Here is a 27,108-nt window from a genome sequence, read left to right on the forward strand (position 1 = left end):
GCAGTATCCCAAAATCAATGCATTGTGACTTTTTGAACAACTGCAGAGGTGACTTATTCTCTCTCCCTATCAAAGGCTCCCATGTTTCATGGGAAGCTGTTCCAGGAGTTGCTTCCTCTGGGAAGCACAGAAAATGGGAAAGTCCCTTTGCATGAATTGTTAGATAAACCCAGTCTAAATTAAAGATTCAAAGAAAAGTCATCACATCACTGCATATCAAACAATACAAGTATATATGTAAAATACATACAAAAAACATTCAGTGTAGAGAAAAGGTAATTGTAACAAAACCTTTTGCTTACGTTATGAGATTTTTTTGAACTCAAATGCACTCAGACATGTTTTGGGGTTATTGCTCAAACAAAAATTCCTAACGTGACTGTCTTTACAAAAATAAAACAATTCAAATGGTTGTTTTTCCCAATTCAATTATTTTCCAAATAATTATTATTAATTATAACTTACAGATCTTAATAGAATAGTATAACAAAAGTAAATATAATAATTTGTATGTGGTTTGTTGAAATTTGCTATTACTATCACACATTTTTATTCCCTAAACCCAAATTTCAAAGCAAAGATTGACACTTGCAGTGGGGATGAACTTCCGGGCTTATAGGGCATGGTCCAATTATCTGGTATTCTGAGAATTTAAGACAATCCAATTATGGCTGGATCTTCAGAGGTAAAGTGATCTCCCTGGTAATTTTCAGATGCTACAGAAAGCTGCATCAATATATTGTTCGCCTCTATGGCAAGGATATTTTCCATCAGGTTTATATGGAAACCTGGAAGCTCTTCAAAACACAGATCTCTTTCTCTCTTTCTTTTTCTCAATTTGTATAGCTGCCCATCTCAAAGGTAGTCCTCGACTTACGACCACAATTGAGTTCCAAAATTTATGTCGCTAAGTGAGAAATTTGTTAAGTGAGTTTTGCCCCATTTTACGACTTTTCTTGCCACATTTGTTAAGTTGTGGGACACAGCAACCGTCATAAATACGAGTCAGTTACCAAGCATCTGAATTTAGATCACGTGACCATGGGGATGCTGCAATGGTTGTAAGTGTGAAAAACAGTCATAAGTCACTCTTTTCATTGCCGCTGTAACTTTGAACGGCCACTAAATGAACTGTTGTAACTCAAGGACTACCTGTACAATCATTCACTTTCCAATCACCTACTCAGTAGATATGAGATGTTATCTCATATGTGAAACAGTCTTTCTCATCCTTTGTAACATTAAGATGCATGGACATCAACTCCCAGAATTCCCCCAGCAAGCAAGCTTTTAGGTACATCCTGGCTGGGGGAATTCTGGGAGTTGAAGCCTCCAGATCTTAATGTTGAGAAACACTGCTATAGAAGAAATAAGACATGACTGGTCAAATTTTAAAGAGATCTCATCCCCTCACCATTATATTGACAATGGGAGAAACATGTTCCTTAAAACAAACTTAATGCACACAAGAGTATTATTATTCTGCCAGCAGATAAAGGAAATGCTACAGTGATTATGAATGTGTATGACTGTCAGAACAATCTCCAGGACCTCTTAGATCAGGCAACTCATAAAAACTTAAATGTGATCCAACAGCTAATGTCTTATGGCAAAACACTTATCTGTAATTTTATAGCCTTGTAGTGGACTTATGTCAACATATATTAAGGATTCAACCCATTTCATTGAGAAATAAATAAGCTTGGTCTTAGACAAGGTAATGTACTAATCAGTTTTGATGTGGTTTTACTTTTTAGAAAGTTGCTGATTAAGGAAACATTACTACTGTGTATATTAAGAAAATCTTCTCCAAAGACTTTACCAATTTATTCCATCATGACCTAACTGGCACTTATTTCCAAGGGAACATCAAATTCTCTGAGCAAATTAAATGTGATGACATAGGGTACCCACTGAGTTCAGTTTCTATAATTTCTACCTACAGAAATTTGAACAATGTTGACTAGACATTGCAGCTTTAAAACCGTATGTGGATGACTTTTTTGTGAACTGGAGTTATGGTGAGGAAGAACTCAAGAAATTTCTAGAGCATCTGAATTGGGTCCACTAAAATATTCAATTTACGATGAAAGAGAAGAATGGCCAACTTGTATTTTTGGATGTTCTAATCATTAAAAAAAAACAATTTGAACATACAGTATATTAAAAATCAACATGTATTTGGTTTTAATTCTATTTAATTCACTATTGATTCTACCCATCATCTCCTTCAGTAAAGTATAATTAAAACTTCCACTGATCATACTTGATTTATTTGTAATCTGAAAAGATTACTGGATGAGTTAAGATATCATGACTTTACCAGCTAATGGTTCCTCTGGAGGTGAGATCATCTAAGTGATGCAATCCAACAGTAAAAACAGCTTCACATATACAGTACATCAAAGAACAAACTATATACCCAGAGTAGGAAAGGTGGTTCTCCTTTTATTGAGAAAATTACAAACCAAACTGAACATTACTGGAGAAATACAACTTAGAAACTATCTACAAACCAATGTGAAAAATCCAAGAAATTATTCATTCACTTAAGGATGGCAGAAGTCATCTTTCATCATCGGAGGTTTGTTACAAACCTTGCAGTTGTACACAGGTATGTATTGGAACTAAAAAAAATATTCAACTAAAAGAACATGGGAAATATTACAACTTGAAAATCAGTGGTAGCTGAACACCCACTGCTACATAATGGGCATAGATTCAATTTAAAGACACACAAGTATTAGTAATCATGTCAAATTGTCATGCACAATTACAGAGAGAGAAGCTATTGAGATTTATAAACACTCCAACATTAACAAGAAAGTCTGAATGTTAACAAAACCTGGTTTCCAGTTTTATGTCACCCTAAAAAAAAAAAAAAGCCCTTGATTAACCACACTTTATAGAATCTTCAGCGGTCTTACCTGAAATAATAATAATCAGTAGCTGGTTTCAGACAGACCAATAAAAAAAATTAGCCCCTTTGGAACTTGTTAAAATCAGACCAATTACAAATTCACTTGTATAAAGAACCAATCAGAAACCGGCTTTCCAGTGACATTATCCAATTAGAGATTAATTCTGTTACAAATACAAGAGCTCTGTCAGTTTCTGCTCAGTTGCCTGTGATCACTTTACCTCAGAAGATACCAGCCATTGTTGCTGGTGAAATGTCAGTATACCAGATAATTAGTCATGGCTTATTAGCTCAGAAGCTTGGCCCCATTGGATTGATACCATCTGTGAAAGCTTGAATTGTTAATATTTGTGATTCCAATGCTGGAATGGTGCAGGTTTCATTGATTTCTGCATTTGTACATTTTTTTTCCTCTTCTGGTTTTGCTTCATGGCAAAAGAAAAAAGGTCTAAGGCCAGATTTCCACCTTCCAGGCATTAACTGATTAAGCTGGTTGCAGAACTGTAATTCAACCCAAGGCTCCAAGTTACAAAGTCTAAAGAATAGCACAGCTAGCACTAAATTCTCAAGGTAATTTTGGACTTTTTTTTCCCGGTGAACAGTTCCCTATTTCAAATTATGGCATATTGCAGGGAGCTCCAGAAGTGGTTTCTGATATGGCCTAGGAACCAGTTTCTAACAGAAAAGGAAAAAAAGTCAAATACACTTCCGGGAGCACACAAGCCCTTGGAGTCACCTAAAGTATCTTAGTTCCTTGCTGAAGGTTTTGTGTTACACAATGAGAGTGGTTCTGCTCTGAGGTTTATCGATCGTCATTGCTTTGGATGCTTGGTTTTAGCTTACTTAGAAGAAATCTTCCCCAAGGTATTTATTCATCCTTTCCTGTAGCATGTAACACAATTTCCATAATTAAGCCAACTGGATTGTGTGTTAAAATATTTTTCCTACCCTACAGGCACCTCTGGCAATGATACTCCTTGATCCCTGATGTCTTGTGTGTGTAGCACACTGTAAACAAAATTATTATAGGATTTTGTGCAGTGAGATTGTACTTATGTATTTCTGGGTTTTTTGGTACTCTTTTGGACTATGGTTATAAGAATTTCATGAAAGAATCATAAGATTCTAAATCTGTGTTGGCTAAAATAGCCCAAAAAAGAGAAGACTTGCATTTTTACTGTTAAATTATACCTGCAAGTCGTCCCCCTCCCCCATCTCACTGATCCTTACAGTTGAATTCTGATGAAGGTAGTTATAAGGCTTCCCTTCTTCATTAATCCACTGTAGTGGCTTCTGAATGAGTATAAGTTACATTTGGATGGCTCTACATACATGTAATAGCTGGGAATAACCTTGGAAAACAAGGTACAGGATGTAGATGTGCCTCCAGCCAAGAATCTCTAAATCCTTTGGCTATTTATAACGTAGAATTATCATTATCTCTTCCTGATTGTTTAATATCATTTTGGTTGATTCAGTGGCATGTAGAAGCAAGAACGAGTAGCATAATAATGCAACGACAGTAGAACTGCCTGCTCTGAGTTGCAAGTATGGCCCTTTTAACTGATTTGTGCCTTTTACCCGTGATCTGTTTTCCTATTTTGCAAGGGAAGTGCAACCTTGGGCTGCAAATGCATCTTTTAATCCTTTTTGTACATCCGTTGGAAGCGGTCCATAGACCTTATAGAAGGGCACTAAAGCTGCTTGGTCTATTTCTGATAATGCATAGTAGTTACCGTTATAATTTGTCTTTATTTGCCTTTGTACAGCTAAGGTGGACTTAGGCAAGACTGCATCGATGATTAGGCTGCTTGTACTGTGGAGAAAAAAGCTGTTTTCATTAATGAAGCTGCAGACCCTGACAAATGCTATTGTCATAAAATAATCTGCAAGTTAATTTCCAATAATCAGGAACCTTATAATAACTATTGAGATGACTATTCCCGAGGTCTTTGATTTCTAAGAAGCTATGAATAGCTCTGAACCTATCTGCGCTCACAGATTTCCAAAAAGCTCTACACAAGGGATTACACATCTTTCACAGTAAGCTTTTGAGGCCCTGGGTTATCTGAACCTAACTTTTCTGTAGGATGAATATGGATATGAATAATTAATATGAAGAAAGGAATTTACTTAATGTATGAAGTATCAGAGTAAGCCATCAGTATAATAAATCAAGAAAATATTTCCATGTTGAACTTTATTTCATACTTATTTTTAATGAAAATGAAACAAGCATGTATCACAACAAATTTCTTGATTTTATGACCTCTGCCTAAAATAGAACTCTGCCTGCCGTGTAATTTTGCCTGCTTCTAACCAGAATTGACTTTTAGGTAAAGAAAAGCTAGAGTATCCATATAGCGAAATAAACTGGGGAAAGTGTTAAAGCAAGAAAAAAAAGCTTAAGGCTTAAAAGTTTTGGTGTTCAGAATTCTTAATAGCTATAGCCTTATTTGAACAAAGAAAACATGCACTGTAACTGTCTGAAGAAAACATCACAATTTACATCAGGAAAAAAAATGGTCATGATTCAGCCAATATACACATTTAACTATATTGACTGGAAAGTAATTAAATATGTATTTAAAGTTTAACTAAAGATCTGATTCAGTTTCTTATTTATGTATAGCCTTCTCCTGCATGTTTCCTTACTCTCGTGAGACCTGCTGCTGCTACTGAGTGAGTGGGAGATGTTTCAGCAGAAAACTCCCTGTCTTTTTTGAAGGAAATGGAGGATGCAATGGGCACATGCTCATGCCTGAAATGTTCATCTTTTGCTGGATTTTGTGCCCTTATAAATTATAATCTGCCCTGTTAGTAGTTCACTTAAGCTTTGATTAATCAAAGCTTAAGAAATATAGGAGAATTAACACTCCATTTACATTTTCCCCAGAATATACAGTATAAATATATTAAGAACCATGCCATAAAACTATATGCAAAATTTGCACACTATTATTGCATGCTTGTGATGATACTACATGCCAAATAGTATTAGCTTATTAGCTTTCAAATTGACCCTAAACTGAACTTCCGGATCTTTTATTGTAGATTTCATCAGTCCTTAAAAGGGAAGAGTATTATCCCAGAGTACGTGAAGCTATAAAGAAACACAGTCACCAAATATTATTTAAATGTGTTTGCTTTTCTGCCCCCAATTATATATAATGGCAATTCAAGTAATGCCTAAAAAGTTTGTTCCTGTTATGTAAATCGATCGGAATTCATTTTTCTCAGCTTTGGGGGAAGGTTTCCCTCCATTCTGCCTCCTCCTCCTCCGGATAACTTTTGAAGTTTTGGTGGCAAGTCTGCCATAGATTGACTCATAGGGTCTGATAACATTTTTGTGGTCTTAGATATCAGTTTCTCCTCTGAGTTTCCGGGGACAGAACTTATTCGCTGAAGTTTCATAGGAAGATCCCCCATGCTATAGGCTTTTTCTGAAGTAGTAGAACTCATTCTCAACAGTTTTTTAGGAAAGTCTTCCCTTCCAGTCATTTTCTGTAGTTTGGAGGGTATCTTTGTACCAATGTCATCGAGGCCATCTAGACATTCTATAGAATTATTCCTTTCTTTACTGTTACCTACAGCTGGTGCTATTAAAGGGGAGGACATAAGCAGCATTTCTTCCTGTTCTTTCACACTGTAAGGTGTAGTAGGAACTTCAAAGGTTGCATGGAACTGGGAGTAGTCTACTTTGAAAAATCCTTCTTCTAAGGAAATGACAGGAAAAAAACGATGACCCCAGAGAACTTCATCTTCTGTGTATGATGTTCTGGCTTGACAAGTCATTCCTGCAGTCAAAGAGCAAAGAAAAACTGAGTGAATGAGTTTGAAATAACATTATCTACACATAAAACACATTTCCAGCTCTCTGGGCATAATTTCCAATAATCTCAATGGAATGCGAGGGTGTCCATGTACATGAAACATATGACAATTGTTTCTACAGAGAAATTTTGCCAAATTGTTCTATAACAATTGTAAGCTAGGGACATCCAACTCCATTCCTGGAAGACTGCCCTCTTGTTCTACTGCATATGTGCAGTATTTGGAATTGTTATAAAATTTACTTTCATTAAGAGACAAAACAAAAACCATGCTGAAAATACATTAGAATAAATTATATGAATACCTAAATAAAAACTATAAATCAGGCAGAAGCAAAAGACAACCTCCTCTAAAGGAACTGGGTACTGCAATTGGAGTTACATGACTGATATTCTATGAATTCATAGATGGATTAGGCATCTGGATGAATGAATAGATAATCCATCAAAAGTACACTTTATTAATCCAATTTAAGTGTAGCTAGTCAATCTATAACTGGTACCATAACCAAGTCAGAGCGCGTTTGACCATATCATCTTTGGTTGATGCTTATTTTCAGTAAGAATACAACTCTACCCCAAACATACTGAAATTGTATTCTATGTCCATTTCCTGACTAAATAGTCTCCATTTTATCTGGATTAAATTTTAATGCATTATCTCTCATCCGGTCCATTACAATCATCAGATACTCAGAAAATCTCAGATATTTCACAAACCTCAATAGCACTAGCAATAGCACTTAGACTTACCAGTATATACCGCTTCACAGTGCTTTACAGCCCTCTCTAAGCAGTTTACAGAGTCAGCATATTGTCCCCAACAATCTGGGTCCTCATTTTACGCATCTCGGAAGGATGGAAGGCTGAGTCAACCTTGGGCCAGTGAGAATTGAACTCCTGAACTGCAGCCAGCAGTCAGCAGAAGTAGCTTGCAGTACTGCATTCTAACCACTGTGCCACCATGGCTCAATACAATAGGATTTAATACATTATAATTCTTAACTTACTAAAGTACTTTAAACTGTCTGTCATGAAACTTACATCTATATAGCCAACCTGCCTCCCCCACCATCCAATTTAAATCCTACATCAATCTAGCAACCATGCATTTGATAAAATGAGCTGCAACTCACAAAAGTTTATGACTTTTAATAACATTTGTCAGCTGGAGGTGGTGCCATTTTCATTCTGCTTTTTGCCTCCATAGATTAACTTGGCTTCAGTCATACAATATCAAATGCTGATCTAGAATATTAGCAACTTCCCTAGTAATTAAATGAAAAAGAAAGAGCTGCCAGTTATCTGCATATTGATGTCAAAGCATTCCAAGGCTTTGGATGGTCTCTCCCAGTAGTTCCATGGGCTACTTACTCAACAGGGTATAAAACTGGCTTCTAAGGAATAACATCAGTTCCCCTAGCATACCCCATTTTAAAGTGACTGACCCATGCTTGAAGCCAAATTATAATGAATTATTAATAAAATGATTATCTTGAAATAAAAAAATGCTTAATACGATCAGGGAAATACTAGTAACACTATCTCTCAAAGTTAGTGACTACTGATACTATTCATATGATGGAGAAGATGCCTACCAAGCATTATTTCTAATGACATTATCCTTTCAATGAATTCCAGTATTATTAGATTTCATGACTGACTGATTTCTATATTAGGAAGTGTTTGATGAAAAACATGTTATGCTTTCATACATTACTGGAGCTTAAATTACACACTTTAAAAAGCAAGAGTTGCTGTATTCTGCCATAATTTATAAATTATATTCTGCCAAATTTATAAATTATTTTAACTCTATTTTTAACTGTAATGTTATGTATAGATGTTTTTATTTTGGCTGTTCACCGCCCTGAGTCCGAAAGGAGAAGGGCGGTATAGAAATTTGAATAATAAATAATAATAAATAAATAAGGGAGAAAATATAAAATGTGTATCGCCAGCTGAAGGTTGTTGCAAACTTTCAAGATTTCAAAGTTCTTGAGGATACAAGATGATTAGAAAGGGATGGGGAAAACAGAAGAAATACAGCTGATGTTAGAGCCATGTCTGAATTAGATAACATTATCATATAGAATGAGAATTTCTTGAATTTACAAACTGAGTCTTCAGTTTGTCTCATAGCTAATCAGTTATCACATCAAGGAACAAAATATATTTTAAGAGCAATCAAAAACATTTCAAGAGTATCAATTTTTCATTTCATTTTCATTTCAGAACAAATAGGAGACAGAACAAGAACCAAAACTCCTACTATCTTGATCAATCAATAAGAAATTTGACCCAATTCTGGGTTGTATCAGAACCAGAGTGTCTCTTCGGCTTGTCTTTGTCTTTCAATATAAGCACCACAAAAATCAACTATATTAAAAAGGACTACATTGCATGTTTGTCACCAGAAGCTTCTAGTGGGATATACAACTGGATATAAGCAACTTATCATGATGCTTGTATTTTAACAATAAAATCAAAGTCATCTCTGAAGTCAATATTCCCAAAATCATGACACTTCACTGTTATTGATGACAAAATATAGTTCATTAAGTTTGATGCTTCAATTTGTGATACAGTGGTGAAAAAACTAGGCTTATCTTTTTTTACCTCTTACCTTCCAGGCTGCAGTCATACCAATTACATTCGTTCCAGCAAAATATGCATTGCTTAAATATGTAATGTAGAAGAGAGAGGATTATACATTACAAAAGACCAGTCTTCTTACATCTTTATGCAAATTTAAAATAAGCATCCCATTCCTTCCAGGTGAATTTATTTCCTTTTTAACTAGCTGTTGTGTTGTTATTCATAGAAATAAATGCTTCAGACAGGGAAAATATATCCTTCTGCCTCAAGCAAAATCTTCTTGGTGAAATGAGAGATGCTTACTTAAGCATATTGCAGAAAGAGGGATTTGCCTCTATTCCTTCCTCTCCCTGTGAAAGTGCTTTTGTTCTTTTGAAAACTGCAAGCAGTTCTTTGGGAAAAGGTAAGGCAAGAAGCTAAGAACTGAGTCTAAGGAACAGCATTCCTGGACTTCTGGGGAAAAAAAGGTTTTCTGTTTATTAATGTTTATTAAGAGCCTTGGTAGTACAGTGGTCTAAGGCACCCTGTTATTAAGCTGGTTATTAAGACCAGCTGCCTGCAATTACTGCAGGTTCAAATCTCGCCAAGGCTCAAGGTTGACTCAGCCTTCCATCCTTTCTAAGGTAGGTAAATTGAGGACCCAGTTGTGGGGGCAATAAGCTGACTTTGTATAAATATACAAAAGAATGAAGGCTATTGCTTTGCGCATTGTAAGCCGCCCTGAGTCTCCGGAGAAGGGCGGCATATAAATCAAATTTTAAAAAAAATGTTGGAAAAAAGTCCCAGGGTCTTTTGTTTTTTTTCCCCCTTTCTTTTGGAGGTCATTGTAAGATGCTATATGTCATTCAATCTGCTCTTACATTTTTTCTCTTCTACCGGGGGAAAGGTTTTGTGTGATGAAAAAAAAAAGTTTAATGTTAAAATGGAACTTTAAATTGATCTTTTCCTGTAAAAAATAATAATAATAAAATTTGACTTTATTAATATTCTGTAAAATTGGCCTATCTTCTGAAAAGGGGAGGAGAAAAAAAATGGACTGATTTCCCTAGCTATATGCTTCAATACTGTATGGTCAGAAGATGATCATTTAATTTTTCAGTAAATAACAGAGAGTGTAGGTCAACCACAAGGAAGAAGGAAATAAGTAATGGTAGGAAAACGCATGCTTTGCATGGCAGTGAGTCTTCTAAATGTTGATTGCTGGATTGCCAGATATATTGTTCAAACTATCTCATTTGTTTTCTATCAGTCATACATTGTCACTGACTACTGCCAAACAAAAAAGAACTGAGCAAGTTCAATATTTTGCTTGTTGTATCATCCTTTGGTAATATTTAAAAAGAATACCATAATTATTTTCCCCATTTCAATAAAAAATGAAATCAAATTTTTTTAATCTCAATTCATGTATTTAACTTGAAAACATTTTCCATTTTATCTCTCTCGGCTTTATTTTTATTTGAGTGAAGAAGAGTTACACCAAAGCAAAGAAATACTTAACTGCCAATTTCCCTAACAATTGGGCAGGATTTCCTGATAGTATGAGCTAATTGAACAGCCTTTTTGGAAAGCAACAAACTGTTTTTGTTAAAGTCTAAATTGACCTTAGTGGTAATATAGCCAAGGGCTCTACAACTTTATATCTAGATATATATAAAAGCAAAATATCACTCAAGCATCATCACAAAATCTTTAGAACAGTAAAGCCTACAAACTTGAAATTTGTCACCTATGTTTCTCTTGGCATCTAGGTGCTCACTAAGAAAGGATTTTTTGAAATGACCATCAGAGCATTAGTATTTCCTATATTATTATTAACATGCTCTGATGCTAAGGAGTTCTATTCCCTCTCCCCACCTGAAAAGAAATACGTTCCAAATGCAAAACACAAGCAGAGGAGAAGAGTTTCAGTTTCAGTTTTACTTTCACAGCAGCAAGCAGGAGATAGGATAGGGGAGGCTTCTGTGGGGCAAGGCTGAGAGAGAGAAGGGGAGAGGAGAGGCCGATCGTAACTACTCATTAATGTTCAAGCTGTGACGATTTGTTAAGCCCGATCACATAGTTTCGTAGCGGAGCACGGGTATTCAGCTAGTATTTTTATTTAACAATCTGCACAGATTCCAGTATCTACTATGAAATTGCATTCATCAGTGAAACATTTTTTCCCATCTCCATCTCTATATTCCTGCTAATTTGTTATAGATTATTTGTTATAGAGGACCCTGAAATCACATATCAAGGGCTGTATATATCTGGGAAAGTCGTGGCGGGGAATACAAAGGAAAGTTGCAAGAATATTTCCTTGCATAATAATGAATATAATCAATAAGGAGAATCATTACTTATATGCTTCAAAATGTGTCCTAACTGAATGTGATATAATTATACAATATCATGCAGATATCCTCATTGTTCCTGTGTTTATACTTTTGCATTCACATTATGAATGATATCAATGTATGAAAGTAATAACAATCAACAAATTAAGAGATTTAAGATTAATTTTATTTAGAGCTGTTTATTCAGCATAGAATATTAATCACATGTCAGGATAAACCATAAAAATAAAGGCAAATGTACATTTCAAGTCTTTCTTAGTGCAGATTGGCGAATGAAAAGGATATCATGCTGGTAAAGATAATCAAACTTCCAGGTTTCCTTGAAAGAATAATTGGTTCTTAACAAACTTTGCTTAGGGGACCATAAATTTCCCTTTGACATCAATTTGTGAGAAAATCAGCCACGATAAATGCAAGATACTTTTAAAGAGGTAGGTGATGAATATGCAAAAATCTTAATTTAACATTATCACACAAAGAGGCTTATTCATTGTTTCTTTTCATCTCAAGAGATCTACATTATCTACCTAAAACATGGTATCTCTATGCCTTTTCTTAATCAAAAAACAAGATAGATAGATAGATAGATAGATAGATAGATAGATAGATAGATAGATAGATAGATAGATAGGTAGATGATATAGATATAGATATAGATATATAACTTCATTGGATGATTTTATTTACTGCAGAATATCACCAAAAAAGGCAGTAATAATTTTAGTCCTGAGTAGGAAGCCTGAGCCACAGGAGGGAGCTGGAAGTGATAGGAAATATTAAATGATCTGCTCACCAATTAAAAGTCTTGAGAGGAGAAATCTGCCTGGGTAGAATAAGAGAACCATTTAAGCAAAATTCTTGTAAACAAATCATTTAATATGGTTCTACTTTGTTACATCTAATTAAAAAATGACATTTATTTCACAATGCTCTAGGCAACAATTAAATGCCATCCTCAGACCTGCAGCATATTGTCATAGCTAGGAAATATACTGCTTTTTATGCTAATATATTTTCTCACTGTGTTAGAACATGAAAGAAGTTGCAATCACAAGCAGACCATTTATTATATATGGTATTTCTTGGTAATTTTTTCCCTTGCAGAATTGTTGGAGCAATATTTGCATGTTTTTTGCACTTACACATACTGACATGTCATTGCGTATGATATATTTTCTTCCTAATCTATCCTTTAAGAATATAACCTAACATGATATTAATGTCTTATTCTCTGTTTTGTTGCCCTTAATTAGGAAGTCAACTTTTCTAAACTTCTTTAACACAATTGTCAATTGCTGTACTGAAATCATATAAATAGAAGGGCTTCATGATTTTTTTAAATTAAATTCTAAGTTTTAAGTTACTAAAGCTATCCAATAAGAAGACTAATATTTCCTCCCATCTACAAATTTTGGGGGTTATGTTACACTTGCTGATAAAGTACAAATGGCTTCTGACTTTGTTGATGGAAAAGCGTGGATACTTCTGAAGGTTAGTCTGAAGATTAGCTGTTATCAGGCAGGGGCTAGCAAATTTAATCTTTTCTAATGCCTAAACAAGGCTTCTCTTTCTTTTCCTTCTCTGTCTAGTTGCTTCTTCCATTGCCTCCTCTCTTTCCAGTTTGCTTCCCCCAAATTTATTTTTCTTGAGTATATACATCAAAGTAAATAATAATTTATTTATTTATTTATTTATTTATTTATTTATTTAATTAATTAATTAATTAATTTATATCCCGCCCTTCTCCCCGAAGGGACTCAATAATAATATACATTATGTTAAGCTCTAAGTAGTTTATCTAGAAAATTTATGCAGCTACCCATCTTAAATACCTAACTCTGGAATGCAAACAATCTATACAAGGCAATGGATATATATTTATAGTATGTGTATGTGTATGTGTATGTGTATGTGTATGTGTATGTGTATGTGTATACATACACACACATCAGTAGTGGGATTCAAATTTTTTTACTACCAGTTCTGTGGGCATGCCTTGGTGGGCATGGCATGGCTTGATGGGCGTGGCAGGGAAGGATACTGTAAAATCCCCATTTCCTCCTGATCAGCTGGGACTTGGGAGGCAGAGAATAGATGGGGGCGGGGCCAGTCAGAGGTGGTATTTACCAGTTCTCTGAACTACTCAAAATTTCTGCTACCGGTTCTCCAGAACTGATCAGAACCTGCTGAATACCACCTCTGACACACACACTATATATCCATTGCTTTGTATAGATTGTTTGCATTCCAGAGTTAGGTATTTAAGACAGGTAGTTACGTGTGTGTGTATTCTAATAACATTATTATTTGATTAGCCAGCTAGTGCATGGCCCTACTCACGCGGGGGGAAACACTCTGGACTTGGTTTTTGTCTCTGGCCAGTGGTTGAATGATCTTGATATTGGGGATATAGTGACTGAACCCTTGTCATGGTCAGATCATTCCCTCCTTCGCCTTGACCTTCAAACTGCTACACCCCACTGCTGGGAGGCGGAACCGATGAGGTGGTTCCGCCCCAGGCACCTGATGGACCCGGATCGGTTCCAGACGGAGCTTGGGCCGTTTCCTGAGGCTTTCGCTCATGGCTCAACCGAAGACCTGCTGGCCACCTGGGATAGGGCGGCCGCTGGAGCTTTGGATCGGGTCGTGCCTTTGCAGCCTCTGACTCAGCACAGATCTCGCTTGGCTCCTTGGTTTACCGAGGAGCTGAGGGAGATGAAGTGCCGGAAAAGATGCCTGGAGAGCGGTTGGAGGGCCAGCCAGTCTGAATCTGACTGAACACTGGTAAGGTCTCATATTAAGATTTACCTTGTGGTGATAAAAGCGGCAAAATGTAACTATTTTTCCGCTCTTATTGCATCATCAGATAACTGCCCGGCCACCCTGTTTAGGGTGACCCGCTCCCTGCTCCTTCAGGAAGCACGGGAGGACCCCTTGGAGGGTAGAGCCGAGGACTTTGTACAGTATCTGTATGATAAAATCGCTTAGATTCGGGAACATCTGGACTATGACGGGGTAGATTCAGGGGGAGGATGGAGGCAGGTCTTGAGAATATTATCTGGGAAGAGTTTGATTCTGTGACCCCTGAAGACGTGGACAGGATACTGAGTAGACTGAATGCTGCCACATGTTTATTGGACCCGTGTCCCTCCTGGTTGGTGCTGGCCTCTAGGGAGGTTACACGAGGCTGGCTCCAGGGGATTATAAATGCTTCTTTGAGTGAGGGTGTCTTTCCCGCCGCCTTGAAAGAGGTGGTGGTGAGACCCCTCCTCAAGAAGCCTTCCCTGGACCCGGCAGTATTGGCTAATTATTGTCCAGTCTCCAACCTTCGCTTTGTTGCGAAGGTTGTTGAGAGTGTGGCAGCACGACAGCTCCTTCAGTACCTGGATGAATCGGCTTATCTGAATCCGTTCCAGTTGGGCTTCAGGCCCGGGTACAGCACGGAAACGGCATTGGTCGCATTTGTTGATGATCTCTGGAGGGCTCGGGACAGGAATTGCTCCTCTGTCCTGGTCCTATTAGACCTCTCAGCGGCTTTTGATACCATCGACCATGGTATTATGCTGCACCGGCTGGAAGAGTTAGGGGTGGGAGGCACCGTGCTGCGGTGGTTTTCCTCCTTCCTCTCCGACCGGTCGCAGTCAGTGTTGGCAGGGGGGCAGAGGTCGACCCCGAGGCCCCTTGTATGTGGGGGTGCCACAAGGATCGGTCCTCTTGCCCCTTCTGTTCAACATTTATGTGAAGCCTCTGGGTGAGATCATCCATGGTTTCGGGGTGAAGTGCCACCAGTATGCTGATGACACCCAGCTGTACATCTCCACCCCGGACCATCCCAATGATGCCCTTGAAGGGATGTCCCGGTGCCTGCAGGCTGTACGGATCTGGATGGGGAGGAACAACTCAGGCTCAACCCATCCAAGGCCGAGTGGCTGTGGTTTCCGACATCCCGATATAGTCAGTTGGTGCCATCACTGACTATTGGGGGTGAGTTGTTGGCCCCAACGGAAAGGGCTCGCAACTTGGGGGTCCTCCTGGACTCACAGCTGTCTTTAGAAGAGCACTTGACGGCTGTGGCCAGAAGGGCATTTTATCAGGTTCGCCTGATTCACCAGTTGCGTCCCTTTCTGGATCGGGACTCGTTAAATACGGTCACTCATGCCCTCGTCACTTCCCTCCTGGACTACTAATGCTCTCTACATGGGGCTCCCCTTGAGGAGCACCCAGAGGCTCTAGCTGGTCCAGAATGCGGCCGCGCGGGTGGTTATGGGAGTGATGTGGTGCTCCCATGTGACCCCCCTCCTGCACGAGCTGCACTGGCTCCCAGTGGTCTTCCGGGTGCGCTTCAAGGTTCTGGTCACCACCTTTAGAGTGCTCCATGGCTTAGGACCGGGGTATTTACGAGACCGCCTTCTGCCACCAGTAGCCTCTCACCGACCAGTATTCTCCCATAGAGAGGGGCTCCTCAGGATGCTGTCGGCCAAACAGTGTCAACTGGCGGCCCCCAGGGGGAGAGCCTTCTCTGTGGGGGCACCCGTCATCTGGAACGAGCCCCCCCCCAGAGATACGGAGGATCCTGGACCTACACGCTTTCCGCCGTGCCATCAAAACATTTCTATTTCAGCAGGCCGGCCTGGCCTAACTTCTCTTTTAAATTGTTTTTAAAAAACTTGTCTTATGAATTTGGGGTGTTTTAAATTTCGTTTTCCAGGCCAATTATTTAATTGTATTTTTTTTAACATTTATATTATATGTATTTTATTCGGCTGTTCACCGCCCTAAGTCCTTCGGGAGCAGGGTGGTATACAAATTCAATAAATAATAATAATAAAATAATAATAACTAGCATGCAGCCCTTTATTTGAGGCCACCATAAGGGCAGAATGTTGTCTTACATTAAAGAACTCTTCATACTACTTATTCCTGGTCAATGTTGTGAACAGTGCAGCTGTCTCAGCTTATCCATCTGAATCTTGCTGAGATTTGTCTTCTGAATTATTTAAATATTTATGAATATTAGGTAATTATAATGATAACTAAGAAGTAAATCATTGGAAATATTTGTGAATATCCAATGTATTGTGCTGATTTTTATGAGTAACAAAGCCAGTCGTTCAAAGTCAAAACAATTCTGTTTTAAAAATTCTGTACATTTTAACAAAAATCTTATAATATTGGCTGTTATTATTACTGTATATTATTAAATACATTTGTTAACACTTAGAGGAGCCAGTATGGTGTACAGGTAGACCTCACTTACTCAACTGCCTTTTTCACTTACAGTTCAAAGTTACGACTGAAAAAATTATTTATGACCAATGCCTGGATTTATGACCTTTGCAACATATCTCAGTCATATCATTGATACTACAATCAGGATGTGATGTGCTGTCCTGTGCCTTACCTGTTTTCCCCCCTCCCCCTTGTTACAGAGTGGATAGATTAGAGAGAAAGGGATTACAACAGAGGTATCTTGAACACAATGGGGAATAAGCTGGACTGTTTACGTAGTGTGCATACAGCTTCGATCCCTGAGTAGGCTTGGGGTGCCAGCACCACATTTTTTTAATGGATATACCCCATTACATGCCTGGTTACTCTCTTGTAATCCCTTCCTCTCAAGTGAATGTAAATATAAACATTAATTCCCATTTTTTTAATTATCCTAGTGCCAGGGTTTGCATTTCAATTTGGATTATGGATTTCCTGTCTGGCCGCTCTCAGAGGGTCAGATTAGGTAATCATATCTCTTCAGCCCTTATTCTTAACACTGGTACACCACAAGGTTGCGTGTTGAGTCCCTTATTCTATACTCTTTATGTGCATGACTGCATTCCCGCTCATGCTAATAATACTATTACTAAATTTGCAGATGATACAACAGTGGGGGGGCTCATCTCCGGGGGGGATGAGTCTGCCTATCGAGATGAGGTGGACTGGTTGCTTTCGTGTGTGGGGACAATAACTTGGTCCTTAACACCAATAAGACCAAGGAGTTTATAGTGGACTATAGAAGGAATAGATCAGACATCCAGCCCTTGCTTATCAATGGAGACCGAATGGAGCAAGTAGCCAGTTGTAAGTTTCTGGGTGTTATCATAAAAGAAGACCTGACCTGGGGCATTCACATTGCAGTACTGGTCAAAAGGGCCCAGCAGAGATTATACTGCCTGAAACTTCTCAGGAAACAACAACTGAATGAAAAACTGCTGGTGACTTTCTACCGCTGCACCATAGACAGTATTTTAACTTACTGCACCTGTGTATGGTTTGCCAATTGCACAGTGGCAGATAGGACAGCACTCCAGAGGGTGAACGTCAAAGTTCAAAACATTTATTTATTTATTTATTTATTTATTTATTTATTTATTATTTATTTATTCATTCATTCATTCATTTATTCATTTATTTATTTTTAAAAAACAAACTTTATTGAATTTAAAAATATTGACAAGAAAAAAAAGAGAAAATATACAAATTTTCTCACTCATAAAATTTACATTTTCAATCCACAATTACACTAACAAACTAAATATATGTGATTATATAAACACATATATTACAAATATACAAACAGTGACTTATTTACCTATTCTATCTATCTGACAGTGCATTTTTTATTACTTGCATTTCCCCTAATTCTTATCTTTACCCTTTTTTCCTTTGGTTTATCTGCTTATACCATCTATTCCATACTATAAAATATTTTGAGTCTTCCTTGTCTTTTAATTCTAGAGTTAATTTATCCATTTCTGCACATGTATAGATTTTTTGAATTACTTCCTGTTCAAAACATTCTTATGGATCATCTCATTCTGGGCACCCTTTTTTTGAACTTTTAACATCTGGCAGATGGTACAGGATAATAAAAACAAGGACATATAGGCTGAAAAACAGCTTCTATCCCAGGACAGTAACTATATTTAATTCTACAGTATAGTGCAATACTAATGCAATATCGGGTTTTCAATTCAATTGTATAGAATGTGAAGGATGTGTGTTTTATTTTTATAGTTTTAATGTACACTGAAGACGGCATTTAATTTCGTTGTATGTGGTGCAATGACAATAAAGTAAACTTAACTTCAAAGGATGGGAAAGTGGGCAAAAAGAAAGCATAGTCATGATCCCATGATTTCCCGCTTAATGATGCTTTGCTCAACATCAGAGTTGCCAGTCCCAGTTTTGGACACTAAACATCAACTTGTAATTATTAAGGTAACAGGCTACAAACTGGGAGACTGAATTCTAGTCCCACCCAAGGCACGAAGCTAGCTAGGTGATCTGGAACCAGTCAACTCTCTGAATATGAATTATCTCTTCTATGTCACCTTTTCTTCTCTAGCCAGAGTACAAGTGTTTACAATTACAGGATATAACACATTCTTTTCAGCAGAAATCTTCTGTGAAAATATCCGTTGTAGACAATCAAGTTATACCTATGGAAATCAGCTCCTCAGTTGTATCTCCTGAATGACTTAGTGAGAAAAGAAACAGCTCATCATTTTTCCATGTGCTGAGATTCATATATGAAGGTATTGCTTAAACAGAGCTTCAGTTACATGACTTTTTGTTGGGCTGTTATTATTATTTATTTATTTTTTACAAAAAGCCACAGTTGAAAAGCTAATAACATGGTAATTATAAAAGCAATATACTAAATTGTTCAACATTTGTAAGGACTCTTGTACAGTATAATGAGATAGTTCCTCTAATCCACAGTGTCACAGTCTTAAGTATCAGCTTTCTTTATTGAGGAACTAAACCAGATGATTAATGGTATTTTATCTTCTTTTTGTATTTTTAAGAAAATATTTGTGGATTGTTTTTAACAGGAAGAAATAATTGAGTCATTAAGAAGTTATGGGCCAGCCACTCTTTTCTTGCTATTGTTAACTTAATGGTGCTAGTAAGATTTAACAGAGTTTATATAATAAAATCTTACATTTTAATTGCATCCAGGAAGCCCATATCTTGCTGAAAGCCTCATGCATAAACAAACATCTATTTGTATTATTTCATAAAGTTTTTGCTTAATTTTCATCGGTACTCTCCACAGTATTATCTAGCATAGCAATTCTATATGAGCATTATCAGCCTATGAAAAACCAGCACATATAGAAAGCATGTTTTCTTCTAAGAATACCCATATGCACTAAAAGCAATAATAATGTCAAAACCATACATTGGAAGCTTGGCCAGACGTTTGAGTTCAAATGCAACAAAAATTACTGGGAAGGGGCGTTGGTCTTACCTGATACACCCTTTCTCATGGTGATCGACGGGAGAGTCCAGGATGGGTTGTTCTAGGCTCGTAGCTCTATGGACTGAGTTGAATCTGAATGCCTCCCTGGTAACGTTCCCCAGTTGACAACGAAGACGAAGAAAATCTTGAAATCCAGCGCCAAAGAAACAAACCTATCGTCCTCCCAGAAACCAGACCATTGGAGGAACCTGGCATAGAACCTTGCCTAAGGCACTATGGCCAGACAAGTAATCATCTTCCCCAGGAGCTGGGACAACAGCGTCAACGGAACTGCCCCACCCTTCTGAATTTGGCATATCAAGGTCCTGATACTGTCCTTTCGCTCCTGAGAAAGAAAGACCTGGCCAATTATCATGTCTATGAGTGCCCCTAAGTGCAGCAGTCTTATTGTGGGTACCAGGTGGCACTTGTCCAGGTTGATGGAGAACCTGTGATCCTGAAGGATCTGGATCGTCGTGGCCAGATCCCTCTCCGCCATCGGCCGGGAAGACGTCTGGATAAGCAAATCGTCCAAGTAACATCCTTATAGGGATGGTCCTGAGGTATGCTGCCATGATCTTGGTGAACGCCCGAGGGGCCGATGCCAGGCCGAATGGCAGGGCCGCATATTGAAAATGGCGCCTGGCATAACAAAACCTCAGGAATTGTCTGTGACTTGGACGAATAGGGACGTGGAGGTATGCCTCCATCAGGTCCAAAGAAGTCAAGAAGACCCCCCTCCCAGATCCCTTCTAGAGTGGAATGAAGAGAGTGCATCTTGAATCTTCTGTACACCAGATACTGGTTGAGTCCCTTGGGATTCAGAATAGCCCTCCAGCCCCCCGAGGTCTTTGGGGTGACAAACAAAATTGAATAGAAGCTCAGCTCAAAGGCTCTATGGAGCTGAAAGAATAACGTCCATAAGCTGAGACTGAGTTGAAAAACTGGGGAACGTTACCAGGGAGGCATGTCCTCAGAAATTCAACTCAGTCCATAGAGCTATGAACCTAGAACAACCCATCCTGGACTCTCCCATCAATACTATGGAGAACACCAAATTGATAAGGTTCTTGAAAACGAGCAAGTCAAGATCCTGTGGGACTTTCGGATCCAAACAGACAGACATCTGGCCCACTACACCCTGACATCACTATTGTGGAAAAGAAAAAAGTCTGGTTCATTGCAGAGATGGGCTGCTACCAGTTTGCACCGGTTCTTCGGAACTGGATGTTAATTTTCTGAGCAGTTCAGAGAACCCGTTGTTGGAAGAAATCTTTTCCCACTTTACAGGGCTAATCCTGCAAGGGAGGCAGGAAGGAAACATTCTGGTATGCCTGTATTTCTAGCCTAATCCTTATCTTAATTGCCCTTAAGTGTTTTCAGAAACTGCCTCTGGGTAAAGTTTGTTACATTGTAAGCCTTACGCCCAGACTTTCTGTCTGTAGACTGAGCTTCTCTGGAGTCGTCCCCATCCCCACCCCCTGGAGTTTTTTGTGGTACTTTTATTCCTGGGGCTTGACTTTCTTAAAGATTGTTAAAAGGTTGTTTTAAGCTTTTTGGAGTATACTTCCAACCCGGCTGGAACAGCTGTTTACAGAAGGGTTGTCATAGTCATATAAGAAATGGCTGAGAAGCAGGATGCAAGCTCGGCATTCTGTCTGATTTTTTTACTGCCTTTCTGGGGGCATGTGATCTATCCTTAAATCTGGATTATTACCTAAGGATATTTTATGAGGTGAGTGAGACCAGCTAGTATCTTTAAGTGGTGCAAATGGATCTAATGATTGCTTCTCCTGGGTGGGAAACTGTGCTTTGTCAGTTCCTGAGCACAGAAGTCACTTGTCTATGGAGATTCTTCAGTCATCTAGGTCATGGCTGTCCCAAAGGAGCTTTTTTCAAGAGGCAACTGGACTTTCTTGGTTTCCAGAAAGTCCAGTTCCCTCCTGAAAAAGCACCTTTGGGAAAGGAGTCTCTTGCATTGCTTCGGAGTGGGCAAGGCACATGATTGCTCACTGATAATAAGTGAATCCTCCTTCCAATTTGTTTTAGTTTTCTCTCATGATAATATGGTATAGTAACATGGCACCAATTGTAGAAAGTTAGCACCCACCCCTCTCCTAGAAGAATGAAATATTTTGATATTTCAAAATATTAAAAAGGAAGAATATATTTCCCTGAATGAGAAATGGAGAAACATGTTTTCTTAGAGGGGGAAAGAAGCCCCCACCTTCCTTAATAGCCCACAGATTTTATCAGCACTTAAGAGATAAAGAGATAGCTATATTCATAGGCAAAAATTCCCTGCAGCAAGATCTGAACAAAGGCAGAATGGGATTAGCCCTCACTCAAGATATTGTCTCTTTAGCTCGGCATTTTGTAGCCCAAATATGCCCACCCACTTTCTGGAGAGCTTAAATGACCTTTCTACTATAGGGTTTCACTTTATGAACAAGAGTAACTTAGCTGCTGATAGTTATCCTTGTATTTTAACTATTTTAATTCCTCAATGTGCTCTGGCAACCTGTCTAATTTGTAACTCCAGGTTTCAGGTATTGCTGAGGAAAAGGAAGGTATTCAGACAGAATGATTAGGTTTCCATGATGGCTGTGACTCATTGATCTTCAGTGTGTATTGCCCCATTTCTAATCTAATGACTGGTATTTAGGGCAGCTTTTTGCAAGCAAAGAAGCTTTTGTATTTTTGTACAGGTAATCCTTGATTTACAACAGTTCATTAAGTGACCATTCAAAGTTACAAGAGCACTGAAAAAAGTGACATGACTGTTTTTCACACTAACGACCATTGCAGCAGCCCAACAATCATGAGAGGGTGGGCTAGGCGAAGAGCTCCTTGATGTGACATCGAGTTGGCCACACCCACCCAGCCATGCCCACCCACCCAGTCATTAGGGCAGAGAACCGCTTGTTAAAAAATTTGCAGCCTACCACCGGTTCTGTCAAGCTTTGGAACCCATATTAGCACCAGAAGCTTCCATGCTGCCAACTCCTTGCACGTGAGAAAGTAGGAACGCTGACAGGTTCATTGATATTGCAATACCAGGTGATGCACAAATTGAAGAGAAACAGCTAAAAAAAAAATAACAAAATATCGCAATTGCAAATTAAAGTTGAGCAACTATGGAGAAGAAATCAATAATAATAGGAGCCCTTGGAGCAATACCCAAAGGGCTGCCTAGATACATGGAAATTTTGAACTTATTACACCTGAATATCCTGACTTTGCAAAAAAACCACCATACTCAGAACTGCCTATATACACAAATGCTACGTTAACAGCTCTTAGGCCTTTGGTTAGGACTTGAACTATTGAGGTTTTACTAGTCCCAGACCGTGATTAACCATAGTAATATAATATAATTTAATTTACTCAGAACAGTTACATCCTACAACGGTATCTGCAACACAGTAAAAAATCCACATCTGCCAGGGAAGGATCAATAGGTGGACAAAAATACCAAATCCAGTCTGAACGTCTGGCTGACTATGCGAGAACCATAGAACCATAATTCTATAATTCAAAAGTGAATACAAAATGCTTTGAATTTTGTCACATTCACATGCATTTTATATTAGCATTATTCTACTTTCAATTATCTCACTGTAAAGGCTCAACTACCAATAAAATATGTTTTTACTGTAATATTTAACAAGGGGACCAAAAAAAAAAAAAAAAAAAGGCGGCAGGTATTTTGGAAATAGAAGAGAGCATATAATATCCTCTGAACTATCTGACAGATTAAGAAAATATTATAGCACATAGGAAATGTAGGGGATATTTTAAACTTATTATCAGAATAAAGAAATAAAGAGTTCATAAAGGTTGACCTAACAAGGTAATAAGTAAATATGGGATACAATATAATAAGTTGTAATTTTCCATAATGTAGACTAGCATATAGCTCATTAGATAGCAAAGGAAAAAAAATATTTTCTCTCTCCTTTCAGGCATCTTGAGATCTTGAGATCTTGAGATCTGTATGGGGTAATGCAACTGTTTTTCTAGGGGGAGAAAAGATGACAACATCTGTGTAATTTATTTAAACAATTGGTGGGGTTATTAAATTTTACTTTGGAAACTTAAGTTTAAATCTGAATTTAATCTGGTTGAAAGTTCTTGCCTGATGCTTTGTTCTCCCCTCGGCCATATTGACTAGTACAATAAATACAAAAAAGTTCCATTAGCTGAAAGGCTCTGCACCTGTGATTCGGGAGACGTAGAAACCATAGAACATGTTCTTCCTTATTGCTCCTTTTATAGAGACACCTGACTCACATTCATACTATCTCTGATTAGCAGATATCTTGGTCACCCAGATTCAGCCTATGCCCAGATCGTGCTCATAGATAATATACCCCTTATTTATAGAACATATAATTAGCAGTGGCTAAGACTCTGAGCTTGTTGATCAAAAGGTCGGCAGTTCAGCGGTTCAAATCCCTAGTACTGCGTAACGGGGTGAGTTACTTGTCCCAACTTCTGCCAACCTAGCAGTTCGAAAGGACGTAAAAAATGCAAATAGAAAAATAGGGACCACCTTTGGTGGGAAGGTAACAGCATTCTGTGCGCTTTTGGCATTTAGTCATGCCAACCACATGACCACGGAGAAGTCTTCGGACAGCGCTGGCTCTTCGGCTTTGAAATGGAGATGAGCACCACCCCCTAGAGTCGGGAACGACTAGCACATATGTGCAAAGGGAACCTTTACCTTTAACTAGATTTTGAGCAGCAGCATAGAAAATGCATTGAACTCTGATGGCCAATATCCCACAATACATTTTTTGTAAATATAATTCATTTGAAATTTAAATATTATTGCTTTGATGTTAATTGCTTTTAGATACTTTACTTTGTTGTAATTTTAGATATACTTAATATAAGTCTGCATGATAATTTAATATAGGCTGTATCCTGGATCTCATTTATAGATGTTAGTTAGGTTGTTTTATAATGATATTTTAATTCGGTGTTAAATTTTATTTTCTTATTTGTACTGGTGTTTGGCCACAATAAATGGAAATTGAATTGATTTGATTTGTATTGACACAGTTGAAAGAATAATCAAGAGAAAATCAAGAGAATCAAGAGAAAAAAAACAAGTCAACAAAAAGACGCTACTATAATCTGATGTGATAAATCATCCTGAGTACATGGGAATCCACAGGACATCCCTAAATACCCTCCCCCTGAGGCTCTGCAGTAATACAGCTACATACAGCATGTGCCAGCCACAACTGCCTTCGTACGCAGGTAGCACTTGTTTAATAATGAATAAAAGCTAATTTGAAATGCTAATAGGCAATTTTAGACTTTTTAATTTCTAGATCATCATTTTACATAAGTCCTTAGTGATAATTCTTTTTCTGTTTGTTACATTGTTAGAAAGTAATTTATACAGATGCATTCCCCATTGCCAAGATATAAATGATTCAATACCAATTGTTACACTGAGTGAGATGCAACATTTGGCTTCAGAAATTACTGTACTCAAAACTAAAATGCAAATTATTAATTGCTTCAGTTTCAGGAAGGTTAGATGACCAGCTAAAGCATTCAGCTTGTTGTGGCCCATCAGTGGCCTCTGCAGATTGTAGCCGATTCCGACAACGAGGAGGCTGGTGTGGTGCTGCGCTAGCAGCCTGTGCACTTGGTGCTCAAGTGAGGAGGCTGGAGAAGATGTGGTGCCAGAGGCAGGGATTCAGCCAGGGCCTTCAGAACCTCCAGAAGCTCCTTTAAGTGAAGAGGATGAAGAGGAGGAGCCTCTTCTCAATGCACAGGCACACAGAGCTGCCAAAAGGCAGGAATGGCTCCTCAGGAGGAGGTCTCCTCAAGAGTAAGGCTTGGGGCTAATTGGCCACTCCCTTAGCCTATTTAAGGAGAAACGCTGATTGCAGCAATTTGTAGGGAACAACTTTAGTTCACTCTCCTTCGCATCTGGATTCTCTGCAAAATTGCTTCTGGGCTTTTTGCCAACTCTAGTAAGACTGTGATTACCTTATCTCAGAATTCTTGTAGGCTGTTAAGACAGTTTATTAACAGCCTTTGGTTGATAAAGACTGAGTTATTTGAGTAAAATAAGCTTTGTATGGAGTTTGTGTGTGCTGCGTTCTTTGGGGTCCGTAGCTGGGGCAGAACACAGCTTAGATTTCTGTTAATTTCTGTTAAGTGAGACATTTGTTAAGTGAGTTTTGCCCCATTTTACAACTTTTCTTGTCACAATTGTTAAGTGGATCCCGGCAATTAAGTGAATCATGGAGTCATTAAGTGAATCTGGCTTCCCCATTGACTTTGCTTGCCAGAGGGTCGCAAAAGACACAGCAACGGTCATAAATATGAACCAGTTGCCAAGCGTCTGAATTTTGATCACATGACCATGGGGATGCTGCAACGGTCGTAACTATGAAAAACGGTCCTAAGTCACTTTTTTCAGTGTCATTGTATCTTTGAACGATCACTAAATGAATTGTTGTAAGTTGAGGATGACCTGTAAATAAATGCCACATTATTATCTCATAAATTCCAGAAAGCCTCATGAAGACTGAGTTAAGAACTACTTCAAAGTCCCTTTATCTTTAGTTTTTTCTTGATAACTGTTGTGGAATTATAATGAATGAGTTAGTACATAAGAATTTGGTGGTCCATATCACCATTTTAAAGCACTTCCTTTTTTTGAACATGCTATATTTCCCTGAAGGTATATGATTTTACTTTGGATTTTATTATTATTTTTTTGAGCCTTATAGAATGGAGTAGAGTAGCTGTAATAATGCTTAATATTCAGAAGTCCACTGATTCCCTTTTCACGAACATTGATTGCCTCCTTTGAAATATAAGCATATTTTTAATGAAAAACCTATTTGGCATATTATATGTTTTATATTGTCGGGTATAATGAGATTAGTAATGCAAAGCACAAAGATTTACAATGTATAATATAAATATTATTTTACTTATGCTCTTTAAATAGAATGCCTACTTGATTTCTTTGGTTCGTGCAAATATCTACAAGACAAAATAATAATAATAGTAACAATCCAATTAATGTTCAACATGGCTGTGGCTATACTGAATACCTGGGATGCAAAATCAACAAAGAGGAAGAAAAGCCAAATAGTGCAACACTGAAATGGAAGATTAGGCTGGGAAATAAGATCAGAC

General features: G+C 38.0%; 1 protein-coding gene across 1 annotated transcript in view; it reads right to left on the reverse strand.

Moving 5' to 3' along the window:
* Positions 1-6,127: 6,127 nt before the first annotated feature.
* KCNJ3 (potassium inwardly rectifying channel subfamily J member 3) overlaps positions 6,128-27,108 on the reverse strand; it is a 125,422-nt gene continuing 104,441 nt past the window's right edge. The window contains exon 3 of the mRNA XM_070956998.1: positions 6,128-6,717. Within this exon, the coding sequence (XP_070813099.1) occupies positions 6,128-6,717 (590 nt within the window). The remainder of the gene's footprint in view (positions 6,718-27,108) is intronic.

The sequence above is a fragment of the Pituophis catenifer genome, unplaced genomic scaffold (genome assembly GCF_029215685.1).
Source record: "Pituophis catenifer annectens isolate HBS135680 unplaced genomic scaffold, rPitCat1.0.hap2 SCAF_1, whole genome shotgun sequence".
In the NCBI taxonomy this organism is placed as follows: domain Eukaryota; kingdom Metazoa; phylum Chordata; class Lepidosauria; order Squamata; family Colubridae; genus Pituophis; species Pituophis catenifer.